Source organism: Muntiacus reevesi, chromosome 1 (genome assembly GCF_963930625.1).
Source record: "Muntiacus reevesi chromosome 1, mMunRee1.1, whole genome shotgun sequence".
In the NCBI taxonomy this organism is placed as follows: domain Eukaryota; kingdom Metazoa; phylum Chordata; class Mammalia; order Artiodactyla; family Cervidae; genus Muntiacus; species Muntiacus reevesi.
Genome location: NC_089249.1, coordinates 200,605,192 through 200,619,014, shown reverse-complemented (window position 1 = coordinate 200,619,014; position 13,823 = coordinate 200,605,192). Strand labels below are relative to the sequence as shown.

At 38.4% G+C, this 13,823-nt stretch overlaps 2 protein-coding genes across 2 annotated transcripts in view; one reads left to right on the top strand and one right to left on the bottom strand.

Moving 5' to 3' along the window:
* Window positions 1–13,823, top strand: part of RAD50 (RAD50 double strand break repair protein) — a 257,110-nt gene that overhangs the window by 122,223 nt on the left and 121,064 nt on the right. The window lies entirely within an intron of this gene.
* IL5 (interleukin 5) lies at window positions 749–2,935 on the bottom strand. Its single transcript, XM_065934212.1, has 4 exons — window positions 2,798–2,935; window positions 2,560–2,592; window positions 955–1,083; window positions 749–847 (listed from the first exon to the last, which is right to left on the bottom strand). Exons 1-4 carry the CDS (start codon window positions 2,933–2,935, stop codon window positions 749–751), a joined length of 399 nt encoding a protein of 132 aa, XP_065790284.1.

Below are 13,823 nucleotides of genomic sequence, written 5' to 3'. Positions count from 1 at the left end.
TCTCTGAGCAAAGTGGTGAAACTCATTTGAATTCTCTGGCCAGCCCTTATAATCACTCATTCATTCATTCACTCATTCATTCATCACCCGCCATTTAGCCTGCACCATCCTAGTCTCTGGGTATAGTGGAATGGAAGCCAGGCTTCGGCCCCTGCCCGTGCCCCTGCTGCCTCCTTCCCCATTCGGTCCCACTAGGTCACATCCACCCACGGTACTCCTAGCAACCTGCCACGTCTGCCACCCAGAAGATGGGAAAGACCTCCAAACTCAGCATGGTCTCACACAGATTGCGCTTTCTGCAGGAGTAAGACAAAGGCCAGCAACAAACTGAACTAGAGTTGTCTATTTTTGTTTTATTGAAACATAGCTTAAGGTGAAATAAATATTAATTTTCTAAGTTCTCAATTATTTCATAAATAATATTAAGTTAACAGACATTTTACAAAATGTTATGTTAAATAAGATAGATAAAAGTATATATATATATATGTATCTATTTTGCCTGGAGCAAACTGGTAGAAAATACTTCAGTGATTCTGACATCTGAAATACAACTCAAATTTTTTGTTTTTATGCACTTTCTGCCTGTGTGAGGTAAAACAGTTGTATGCCTAAAATATTTACTTTGCTTCTGAAGTTTAATTACACTGAATATTAAGGCTCCGCCATTGGTTGGCCCTCATCCTTGTTGCATTAAAACATCCTTCTCCTCCTCCAGAAACTTTCCCTACAGTGAAAGAGGTAGGTCTCAACTTTCCATTGTCCACTCTGTGTTTATCACACCAAGAAAAACTTGCAGGTAGTCTAGGAATTGTTTCACTCTCCATCTTTCTCCTCCACACTTCTGCTGTGAAAAGAACAGACAATAAGTATTGTAGGAAACTGTCAATTCCTACAAATGTAGGCAGAACCAAACAAATATACTTAAGTTTCCACTAAATATTTTTAGCTTACTTTTTGTCTGTCTATGTGTTCTTTTATTAAAGACAAGTTTTTGAATATTTTTTTCACGCCATCCCCTTGTGCAGTTTGATTCTTCAATGTGTCTATTCCCTGAAAGACTTCTTCAATGCATAGTTGGTGCTAAATAAGGAAGATTTAAAAACAATAAATAATCAAAACAAGGTATAAAAATTTGGTCCCAGAAGTTAGTTGTGTTGTTTACATGAGTTCCCTTCTCCAAAGAATGTTTTACTTGTTCCTTTTCCAAGTAGCAGACCACTTCACAGTGAGACATAATTTCCAAAAGTAGATAAAATTTTTGTAATTACTGAGGAGTTTTACAAATGATATAAATTAACTCCTTAACCAAAGTTAAAATGTTTAGGAAGTATAATGTAACTACAGTACTGATTGACCTCACATGAGTTTCCTTTTGTAGTTCCAGCCGGTAATTTTATTTTATTTAGACTAATAAAATCATATATTTTACATTTTAACACAACCATGACTTACTTTAAATGTATGCAATTCCTTTATACAATCATAATAATTTAAATATGTAGAAATGACACACATATTAATATAGGGCATTCATTGTATATTTTAATGTCTACTGATCATGATTCTAAAAGTATAACCCTAACTTGCTCAAGTTTCAGAAAGACATAAAAGTGAGGAAAGTCATAGGTAGTCAGAGTTGAACGGAGACTAGGAGGCTCCTCTCACTCAATATGGGATTCTTATAGAAAGATGTGCTATTTACAATAGCCAATATCCTTTGACAGAAGAATGAATAAAGAAATAAAAAATGAATATAAAGAATGAATAATGAATGAATGAATAAGTGAATAAAGAATGAACAATGGACTATTGTTCAACTATCAAAGGAATGAAATAATGCCATTTGCAGCAACATGGATGGACCTAGAGACTATCATACTAAGTGAAGTAAGTCAGACAGAGAAAGACAAATATCATATATCACTTATATGTAGAATCTAAAGAAATGATACCAAAGAACTTATTTATAAAACAGACTCACAGATATAGAGTACAAACTTATGCTTAACAAAGGAGAAAGGTAGAGGGAAGGGCTAGATTAGGAATTTGGGAGTAACATATACACACTACTATATATAAAACAGATAAACAACAAGGACCTATTGAGTATCACCTATACTCAATATTTTATAATAACCTATATGGAAAGGAGGGAAAACAATCTGAAAAGCAATATATATAAAATAATGTATATATAAACACACACACACGTAACTGAATCACTTACACAACATTGTAAATCATCTATACTTCAATTTAAAAAATAAATTAATTTTTAAAGTAAAAAGACATTAAATACCTAAAAAAAATGAATGCCTGACTCAAGGCTGTTTGAGATGGAGAACTGACATCACTAGAGGGCCTGATCCACTTGTTTAATGGATTTTACTTGTTATAAAGTCATTCCTAATATTTTTAAGTACATACTTTTGTATTCACACATATAAAAACAAAATGGAGAAAAGTAAATCATTCCAGTGATAACTTTGCTTTATAGCTTAAAACATGAAATTCACTTATTCACTCAATCATTTATCAAATCATGATTTAACTTACATTTGTGTGCTCAGGAGTAGGAATCATCAAGTTCTGAAAAGGAAAGGAAATACATTCATTTTAAAAGCACTCTAACACTCGTAACTTTTAGTAAAAATGCTTGCTAGTCGTATGATTATCAATTATATTTGTACTAATCTCTCATAATTTCAAGACTAATGACAGATCTCTAAAAATTAGCCACCACAAAGGATTACCTATATATTTTAAAGGCTGTAGGAATCAAAGAGAAAATTACCCCATCACCTATCAGCAGAGTTCGATGAGTGGAGAGCAAAGTCAAGGTCTCTGCCACCAGTCTACTCAGGGTACTTTCTACAGCAAGGGCACGGGCAGCTCCAAGAGCCACCAAAGTCAAATGCAGAAGCATTCTCATGGCTCTGAAACGTTCAGCGTTTGCCTTGGCAGAGAAAGTGCATAGTACAAGATTGCATACCCAACCAATTTATTCTCTCTCTTTGAGGAAATGAATAATTTCTAACAATCAGATAGAGAATGCCTAATAGTGGCATATTATGAAACTAAATATTTCCAATGCCTGTATCTTATAGTTTTACTTTTATCTTTTAATAATAATCAAAATCCCTATTTTTCCCCCTTAAAAATGTTTCCTGTTTCCAAAGAAAATCATTAGACTGATATATCATTGCCCCACATTTGCATGTCTTAAAGTCAGAAGATTGAATTTCCTTTTAAAAGCTGAGTATAAAAAGAAGTATAATGTAAACCACTACGTAGAATTTTATGCTGAAATACATAAATACTGAGAAGTTCTTTTCAGATCAAGTAAACTCTAATGCAGTTGTAAGCGAGGTTGATCTGTCTTAAAAGAAATTGAAAATACTGGTTGGTGATTGAAGATGGTGATTAGAGTGGAGACCATCAAAACTTAGCAGTCAAGTTGTGTTCACTGTACTCTTGATTAGGATCCTTTCTCTTGCCAGTAACCAAAACCTAACTCAAACTGGTTGAAGCCAAATGAGGGATTTGTTATCTCATACAGTCAAATGATCTAGGGTGGAGGCTCCTTTATGTTGCTTGCCAAAGTGACTTCTGTCTCCACTCTGAGGCAGCGACCCACTCCTTGGGTCACTGTAGACCCAACACCATGTCCAAACTCTTAAATCTGTATGTACCCTGTTCGTGAGCCACAGGAGAAAGCAAATTGTGTTTTTCTGATTGCTCAATTAAAAGTTCTAGAATTCAGCCTTACTCACCCTCAATCCCACGTTTCCCCCTACCCTGTGGCCAGGGCTATGTGATATGCTGATTAGCTCTCCAGGCAGCTGGAGGTGGGCTTCATCCCACTTGAACTGCATAGCTGAGAAATTTGGGGTCCTAGGTGGTAGTAAGAGGGACCTAGATCCTAGGAAAGCAACCAAAAATATACATCACATTCACATCCCACAAAGTGGGGGGATATCCTTTCACACCCTGGGTGGGCCACATAATCCCGGGAGGGAGTAAAATGGGGCCCTCTTCTGGACCACATTCTTCCTTCTTCCCTGGCTGGAGCACACATAATGGAGGTGTAAGCCATGGCTTGTGATGGAGAATTTCAGTGAGCCTCCCAACGTGGTTCTGTGTTGGTGCCTTGGAACCCTGGCTTTAGGACTATTTTGAGTATCTAGCAGAGATGGTACCAAATAAAAATTGCTACCTAGAATCCTCTTCCAAAGCTGGATAGAGCTGTGTATGAGAAGCAGAAGTACCCAGGAGGTACAGAAACCTTTTGCATGCGTGTAGTCACACCTCTGCACAGGTAGCGTAAAAGTAGTGTGGGACTTCAGTAGCAGCCTTCACGTCTGGTTTTGTTCCTGCTAAAGTTTTGAACTCTTAGTTTGAACACTCGAAAAAACTTTTTTTTTTTTTTTTTTTAGACTTCAGGAGTGAGGTAATGAGGTAGGAATCACAATAGACTAGATCAAGGTGCTCTTAAAACGGTGCTCTCAAAACCAAAGCTGACTCAAGCTGACTTCTCTCCCCGGAAGATTTCACAGAGAGTTTGCTCTGTTTTTCCTTGACTTCTACGGGCTATGCCGAGAACGTGTGGGCTTAGATGAACGTTTCAGACGAACTGCCATGTGACTTGTTATCTTAGTACCTTAAATACACAAAGTTCTGAGTTTTAAACTTCTTCCTGTTATAGAGTTGCGCAGGGAATTAGGTGGTGGAGGACTAAGATATCACTGTACTAGTGTTCACTAAAGCAGGAGAAAAGCTCACCAACCCCCCACTATTTTTAGGGAGTCATGCTGGCTGGTTATGAAAATGAGTGAAATGGGCCAGGTCTGACACAGTACAGATGGTGGGGCTGCAGAAATCTGCAGCAGAGTGACCTGTCTCCAGGCAGCAGACGTGCTCAGCTCCAGCTGCCTGTTGCCATGTGACATCCTTGGACTTATGTTGCCAAATCATCCAATTTTTCAAAGAAGCCAGAAATCCTGAGTACCGTGTATAATCTCCTGATTCTTAGATGTCGGCAATTCATAGTTTTTAAAACCATACAGGGTGCTATTTCTCAGCCTCTGATCTATCGCATAACTGTGGGTCCCTATTGGAGGGCGAGTTATTTAAAAATCCTCTTATTCAAAATTAGACATCTCAAAACTTTTAAAAACTGTGGTAAAATACACGTAACATAAAATGTGACATCAATCATTCTTAAGTATACAGTTCAGTAGTGTTAAGTACATTCATAATGTTGTACAACCCATTTCTAGAACACTTTTTTATCTTGCAAAGCTGAAACTCTGTACACATTAAACAGCTCTCTTTTCCCCCCTCCCTCCCAGCCCCTGACAACCATGCTTCTACTTTCTGTCTCCACAGATTTGACTATTCTAGGTAACTCACATGAGTGGAATCATATAGTATTTGTCATTTACTGACTGGCTTATTTCACCTAGAATAGTGTCTTCAAGGTTCATCCTTCTCGTAGCATGTGGCAGAATTTCCTTCCCTTTTTTTTTTTTTTTTTTGGTTTTTTGGTCATGCCACACTGCCTGTGGGATTAGTTCCACAATGAGGGATTAAACCCAGGCCATGGCAGTGAAAGCCTGGAATTTTCCACTGTATGTATATATCACATTTTGTTTATTCATTCATTTATCAATGGACATTTAGGGTTATTTCCATCTTTTGGCTATTGTGAATAATGCCATTATGAACATGAATGTACAAGAATGTACAGGATTACATTTCTTATAATATTGTCATAAGTCATTAACTATTCCTCTATTAGTCTGATTTCCCCAACCTGATTGCAAACTCTCTCTGAGCAGGGACCATAAAATAATGTATTTGAAAGAGGTTTATTAATGTAAAACTTCAAACAAAAGTTAATAATTTTGATCTCTTGTGCAGAATTCCAAGTAATTAAAATTTTTTATTTTATATTGAAGTGTAGCTGATTAGCAATATTGTGATAGTTTCAGATGGATGGCAAAGGGACTCAGCCAAACGTATGTCCATTCTCCCTCAAACCTCCCTCCCATCTAGGCTGCCCTGAAACATTAAGCAGAGTTCCTTGTGCTGTACAGTAAGTAGGACCTTGTTGGTTATCCATTTCTAAAAAAGAAATGATACAGACAAACTTATTTACGAAACAGAAACAGACTCACAGACTTAACTAATGAATTTATGGTTGCCGGGGTTCAGTGTTGGGGGTTGAAGAATGGAGGAAGAGAGAAGATCGGGAGTTTGGGATCGTCGTGTACACTCTGCTCTATTTGAAATGGATAACCAAGTAATTTTTGTAGATATTCTAGCCTCAAGGAAATGGAGTATAATTCCCTTTCAGTGTGGGATACCCTTAAGGTAAGTGTGGGATAAGATTCATTTTAAAGAGTGCAGTCTGGAAAGGGGATTATGAGAAGAGTAACTTTGCAGTGGATAAACCTGGCAAACTTCAGCTGGGTGATCAAGGTCAACATCAACAGTCATAGGTCATGTTGCTTGTGTGTTCCCTTAACAAGATGTAATGAGAATGGCATTTTATTCTTGTGGTCTTACTCCCTAAAACTCAAAACCTCTGTCTAACCATGAGAAAGATACTACACATACCCAAACTGAAGGAATAAATACCTGACCAATACTCTTTAAAACTGTCAAGGTGATCAAAAACAAGTCAAGTCTGAAAACTGTCACAGCCCGGTGTAATTTAAGACAACATGATGACTAAGTGCAATGTGGTGTGCTGGATGAGATCCCAGACAGAAAAAGGATAAGGAAAAACTAAGAAAACCCTCTCAAAACTGTGGAGTCTAGTAATGTGCCTGTGTTGGTTACCCAGCTGTGACAAATATACTATACTAACATGAACAACAGAGGAAAGTGGGTACAGAGGACTTCAGAACTCTAATCTCCTTGCAACTTTCCTGTAAATCTAAAGCTACATCAAATTAAAAGATTATTAAAAATAAACTTGCAAGTTGAAAAAAAGTTAATGATTGTTTATATTATTATGATGATGTAAAAAGACTTTGTATCCTGTAAGTGTCACGCACTTGGGAACTTTTTTACTTCAATAAATTGTAAACACCTTGAGAATAAGGGTTTTATTTAATTGATCTCTTTATCCTCATTGAGCAGCTTATTGTACACACTCAATGTTTATTGAATAAACAGTCAGGCACTTAGCTGTGTCCTGGCTGGCTACAGTCAGTGGAGTTGCAAAGAGTCAGACATGCTAAGCAACTAACACAACAAACATGGTTGTGTTAGATGAACACATTAATGTGAGTACAGTAGAAACTGAAGGAGCCTATGGCCCGGGGCTAAGAGCCTGAAGACAGAAACAACTTTGGTGGGCTCCAAGATAGAGCAAAAGTGAAAGCTCATCTATAGAGAACAAGTCAATGTTAACTACCATGGCATTTTGAAAAACCCACATTATTTTAGGAGACTAGAAAGAAATTAGCAATCAGTATACAGAATTTTTAAGAGTTACTAATAATTTTATAGTTTAGAAGAAGGACTTTGTTGTTGAAAAGTTGTATTAGTAGGCAGCATCCATCCTGTTTTCCTAAAACCTTTGTCTCTATTAGTAAGTAAGGAAGTAAGTAAGTGTTAGTCGCTCAGTCGTGCCCAACTCTTTGTGAAGGACTGCAGCCCAAGTTCCTCTGTCCATGAGATTTAGCAGGCAAGGATACTGGAGTGGATTGCCATTTGCTTCTCCAGGGGATCTTCCCAACCCAGGGATCAAACCTAGGTCTTCCGCGCTGCAGGCAGATTCTTTACCGACTGAGCTACAAGGGAAGCCGTTTGTCTCTCTTAATGGCTTCCAAATTGGCAACAAGGTTTTTAAAAAATGATAAGGATAAGTTTGTTTGTTTTTTTTTTACTAAGCGTATAGTCATTAAGGTCAAATGACTTTTCTATGAACTGATTCTAATCAATCCACAGGGCATGATGCCACATTTTTTTTTTTTTGTAGTGACTAAATGTAAAATGATAGCATCTCTTTCTTGATCTTACTCTCTCATCCTTTCAATCTCCAAGTATATCTTTTGAATAATTTTTAAATGAATAAATAACATCATAGGAAAAGAAACACAGAACAACTTCCCCTTGGCATAGCAACTATCAGATTTTTGTTGATCACTTCCAGTCTTTACTAAGACAGCTTTACAGAGTTACAATCAATGAATGTGTGCAATTTTATCTTTTTTTGCTTATTAATACTTCTCTTCCGTGTAGTATTTTAAAGGTTGCGTGCGTGTGTGCTCAGTTGTGTCCGATTCTTTGTGACCCCATGGACTGTAGCCCACCAGGCTCCTCTGTCCATGGGATTTTCCAGGCAAGAATACTGGAGTGTGTTGCCATTTCCTCTTCCAGGGGATCATCCCAACCCAGGGATCAAACCCACATCTCCTGTGTCTCCTGCATTGGCAGGCAGATAATTTACCACTGAGCCACTGGGGAAGCCATTTTTAAAGTTTACCTGCTGTTAGATGAAATTGGTATACCACAGTTTACCTCACCATTTGGTTTGTTGCTAGTATTCCACGATTAAAAAGCTCTATGTATAAGTTAAAAAATATTTCCTTATGCTGAGAAACTTACATGCTCATTTCAATAGCTTTGTTACATTTTACCAGATAAACCCTGTAAAAATATTCAACGCACAAAGAATAAATCATATTTTTACAGTGTTTTACCATTAAAAAACAACTTTATTTACTTTAGGCTATGCTGGGTCTTCATTGCTGTGCGGGCTTTTTTGTCTAGTTACAGCGAGCAGGGCTCCTGTGGTTGCAGTGCACAGGCTTCTCCCGCTGTGGAGCACGGGCTCTAGGGTGGGTGGGCTTCAGGAGTTGTGGCTCCCCGACTCAATAGTTGGGGTGCATGGGCTTAGTTGCCCCTCCACGTGTCATCTTTCTGGATGAAGGATCAAATCCATGTCTCCTGCATTGGCAGGTGGATTCTTTACCACTAAGCCACCAGGGAAGCCTGTGTTTTACCATTTATAAAGCACTTTCACAAAATAACTTTGCTTAATCTTGATATCAGCTCTGTGGGATGGATTTCTTTCCCTCAAGATTCTTTAGCACTAGAATATAATGAGAGAAATGAACCAAAAAGGAGTGCTATGAAATGATCCAAAGAAGTGCTAATAAAAAAGGTTGATAAATACGTTAGTAAACATAAATAATTCTGGTTTAGAAAATAAATGAGGGTATTTCAAGACAATATGGAAAAAAATTCTAAACACTGATAATGTGGAAAACTAAGGTGGAATTAGACTCAGTGGTTCTTATACTGTTTGAAAGGATACTTAAGATATTAACTTCAGATTTCAAAATAGGCAGGTGAAAAATTCAAGAATAACTATTAAAAGAATCAAAATAGAATGTGCAACTTCAAAACCAGTAAAATAAAACAAGAGAATAATGAAAACTCCATCAATCCAGAAACCTAGAAAGGAGAAATAGAAGGAAAAAGCACAAAATATGAGAAATACAACCAAATTCATCAGGAATAACTGTTCACTTCATGCAAAATGACACTGAACTCAGTCGATTCAGTAGTGTCTGACTCTTTTCAACCCCATGGACTCTTTGCCCACCAGGGTCCTCTGTCCATGGGGTTCTCCAGGCAAGAATACTGGAGTGGGTTGCCTTCTCCAGGGGATGTCCATCTCCAGGGGATCTTCCCAGCCCAGAGATGGAACCTGCATCTCTTGGTTTCCTGCATTGCAGGAGTATTCTTTACCCATTGAGCCACCTGAAGCCTAAAACAACATTAGAAGGGTTTTAAAATCAAAGGATAGAAAGACACATTGTGTGCATGCATGCATTTGTGCTCAGTTGTAGCTCACTCTTTGCAACCCTATGGACTGTAGCCTGCCAGACTCCTCCATCCATGAAGCTTTCCAGGCAAGAATACCAGAGCAGGTTGCCATTTCTTCCTCCATGGATCTTCCTGACCCAGGGACCCAACCTGTTTCTCCTGCATTGGCAGGAGATTCTTTACCACTGAGCCACCTGGGAAGCCTCAGAAAGACACACTAGATAAATACTAATCAAAGGAAAGCTGATAGAACTTCCCTGGTAGTCAAGTGGTTAAGAATCTGCCTGCCAACACAGGGGACACAGGTTCGATAACTGGTCCAGGAAGATTCCACATGTCTAAGGATAACTAAGCCAGCATGCCCTAGAGCTGGTGCTCTGCAACAAAAGAAACCACCACAATGAGAAGCCCCCACACCACAACTAGAGAGCAGCCCCCACTCACCAGAACTCAAGAAACCCAGCGCAATGCACCAAAGACCCAGCACAGCCATAAATAAATAAATAGAATAAATATACACAAATAAAAGAAAGCTGGTACACTGATATCGATATCAGAAAAAGACAGGGTTTTGTCAGAAAGTATTATAAAGATAAAGAGATTCACTAATAGGTACATGAATAGGTATTGCATGGTATTTTACTTATAATGAAAATTTCCATTTCATTGATTATAAGTGAAGCAACATTTTAAAATAGTTTACTGAGAACTGGGAACTTGACTGATCTGCCTTTTTAGTCTTTTTAAAAATTAATCATTTTTATTTCAAATCTTTCCACCCCTCCTCCTAGAGTTGTTATCTTAGTTTTATAGATTCTATAGGTTCCTACCATTAGCAAAAGTGGGGTCTGGCTGCTCACTGCTCAAAAGCCAATAAAGAGGCCAGGTTGGTAGAAAAGAAGGCTTGTTTTATTTTCAATGCCGGCAACAGGAGCAGCAGAGGTGGAGGGAGGATGGATTTCTCTCCAAAAGCTGATCCCTCCCCCTTCCATCAATCAGGGGGCAAGAGCTTTTATAGACAGAGGGAGGGGGCAACATGCAGAAACAGCACAGTCAGCTCTGGCATTCATGTTGAAATCGGTCACTGGTGGTCTGACCAGCATCATCTTGATTGTTTTGGATACAGTTAGTCTTCAGTTCCATGGTCAGTTTTTCCCATTTCCTTGAGGCTAATTCTTGGAATTGAGGCACCTTACGTCATGGCTATGGTCTGATCATCATGTAGTTAACGTCTTCCACCTGGTGGAGCTTTCGGTATTTGTAAGACAGTTCACAGGATATAGCTCAGAGTATTTTCTACAGCCCTTGAGAAGAAACTGAAGGTCCCAAAACTACGTTTAATGACCACATTATTATTTGGTCTCCTTTGTTGTTTTTCTTTGTTTCTGCCTGTTTTTACTTCTCTGATTATTTTTTTGGCTAAAGTTTTCCACATTCTTATAGAATCTACAAAACCCCTTGTTTTAATGACACTAATCTGAGAGTCTGGGGCAATGTCTTGTAACACATTCTGCCTTCCAGATTTGCCTCTTTCATCCTTGTGTTGTTATTAGTTAATACTTCTTATAAACTGGAAGTTTAATCTAAAGGTGCTAAAGATTCAAGTTAAATTTTTTCTTTATCTAAATTCATAAAAGGTAATGTGGGCTACTTCATATTAAGACCACAGCAGGAGACATATAATGTCTGGTTGTCCAAATATTCAATGCCTTTGGTATATCCATCACCTCCAAAAGTTTCTTCTCATCTTATTTTATTTTCTATTATATTTTTTTTGTGTGTGATAAGAATAGTTAACACAAGATCTACCATCTAGGCAAATTTTTAAGTATATAATATAGTGTTGTTAAAAATACCCATGATGGTGTACAGTATTCATCTTGCATAACAAAACCTCTTATTTTAAAGGTGTCTATTCCTTTCTTGTGGTGGTACTTATGATAGGGACAGAGTGAAGGGACAAAGTAGGTAATTAAATAGCTAATCCCACTAGGGGATGGTAAGTAGAAAAAAATATGTATGCTAATGATAGGTACGTAAGTTAATGATTACTCAAGAAAACAGGTTTGCTTAACCACAAAACCAAGCAGGTTTGCTTAGCAACAAAACTATGCAGCAGAAGCACGCGACGTGCCCCAAAACAATGAAATAATTGTGGCATGAGATCCACATACTGCCCAGTGAGCTCAGAAAGTTAAAGATTCCCTACAACATGCTCTCTGCACACACAGACAACAATAATTTGTGGAACTAGCTTGACCCAGTAGGGACAAGAAAACTCCCCTGCTCAATCTGGAGAAGGAACTGATGATGGAAGCATGACATCTAGTCAAGAAAGACAAAGGAACCCTTCTTCCCCTCTGCATTTTTCCTTTGATTATAAAACTGTAGCCCAGTAAATTCTTAGGGTGCAGCATCACTCACTCGCCAGCTTGTAAGCCTCACAAGTGTCCTATTCTAATAAATCACTTCTTATCACTTAGCTCTGGATGAATTCTTCTTTGCACTGAGACATAAAGGACTATGGTACCAGAGTTCTTTAGAGCCCCTGCCCAAACAACATCAATTAGTTTTGCTTATAAAAGTGGACTTCCTTCACATAGTTGTGTAATTTTATAGTTTTATAACATGGGCTTCCCAGGTGGCTCAAGAGTAAAGAATTTGCCTGCCAGTGCAGGAGTTGCCAGAGACGTAGGTTTTGATCCATGGGTCTGGAAGATCCCCTGGAGAAGGAAATGGCAACCCATGCCAGTGTTCTTGCCTGGAAAATTCCATGGAAACGGGAGCTTGGCAGGATACAGTTCATGGGGTCACAAAGAGTGGGACACAACTGATCGGCTGAGTGCAAACACACGCACACACAGAGTCTTAAAACAGCTTTTGGTCTACAATAGTATACAAGTTTTTCTTATTAAATTCCTGTCTGCACTTGTTGAAACTACTGAGGATCCAAAAGAGCTTTTATGTGAGTCATAATTATTAATATTTACTCAATTTGGAGCTAAATTTGAGTTTTAGAAAAGTCATAAGAATATACATGCATACAGTCCATCAGCCATCATTTCGATGATGTCTCCGACATCACGTGATTACTAGAAAACACAGTACACTAATGGCCACTGAGAAACGGACACCACGCCCCCCACTCCACTCCAGGTGTCCCGAGATCACACGATCACACTCTGGGAATCCCTGGCCATCTCAAGTCTTCTCAACTCTTAGTGTTACTGTCCCTCAGTGCTGCCTCTGTATAATCATAAGAGATCTGATTTAGATCATACCGGAATGGTTTAGTGGTTTTCCCTACTTTCTTCAATTTAAGTCTGAATTTGGCAATAAGGAGTTCATGATCTGAGCCACAGTCAACTCCTGGTCTTGTTTTTGCTGACTGTATAGAGCTTCTCCATGGCTGCAAATATAATCAATCTGATTTCAGTATTGGCCATCTGTTGATGTCCATGTGTAGGGTCTTCTCCTGTGTTGTTGGAAGAGGGTGTTTGCTATGACCTGTGCAGTCTCTTGGCAAAACTCTGTTAGCCTTTGCCCTGCTTCATTTTGTACTCCAAGGGTAAATTGGCCTGTTACTCCAGATATCTTTCAACTTCCTACTTTTGCATTCCACTCCCCTATTACGAAAAGGACATCTTTTTTTGGGTGTTAGTTCTAGAAGGTCTTGTAGTTTATAGAACTGTTCAACTACAGCTTCTTCAGCATTACTGGTTGGGGCATAGCCTTAGATTACTGTGATATTGAATGGTTTGCCTTGGAAATGGACAGAGACCATTCTGTCATTTTTGAGACTGCACCCAAGTACTGCAATTCAGACCCTTCTGTTGACTATGAGGGCTACTCCATTTCCTCTAAGGGATTCTTGCCCACAGTAGTAGATATAATGGTCATCTGAATTAAATTCACCCATTCCAGTCCATTTTAGCTCACTGATTCCTAAAATGCCAGGGTTTACTCTGGCC

Bases quoted from the DNA above. Each gene is read 5' to 3' on its own strand.
- IL5 (XM_065934212.1), bottom strand. From the start codon at position 2,935: ATGAGAATGCTTCTGCATTTGACTTTGGTGGCTCTTGGAGCTGCCCGT. The intron at 2,593-2,797 runs GTAATTTTCTCT...TTTCCTTTTCAG, and splicing joins CTCTGCTGATAGGTGATGGG to AACTTGATGATTCCTACTCC. The intron at 848-954 runs GTAAGCTAAAAA...TTCTTTTCACAG, and splicing joins AACACATAGACAGACAAAAA to CAGAAGTGTGGAGGAGAAAG.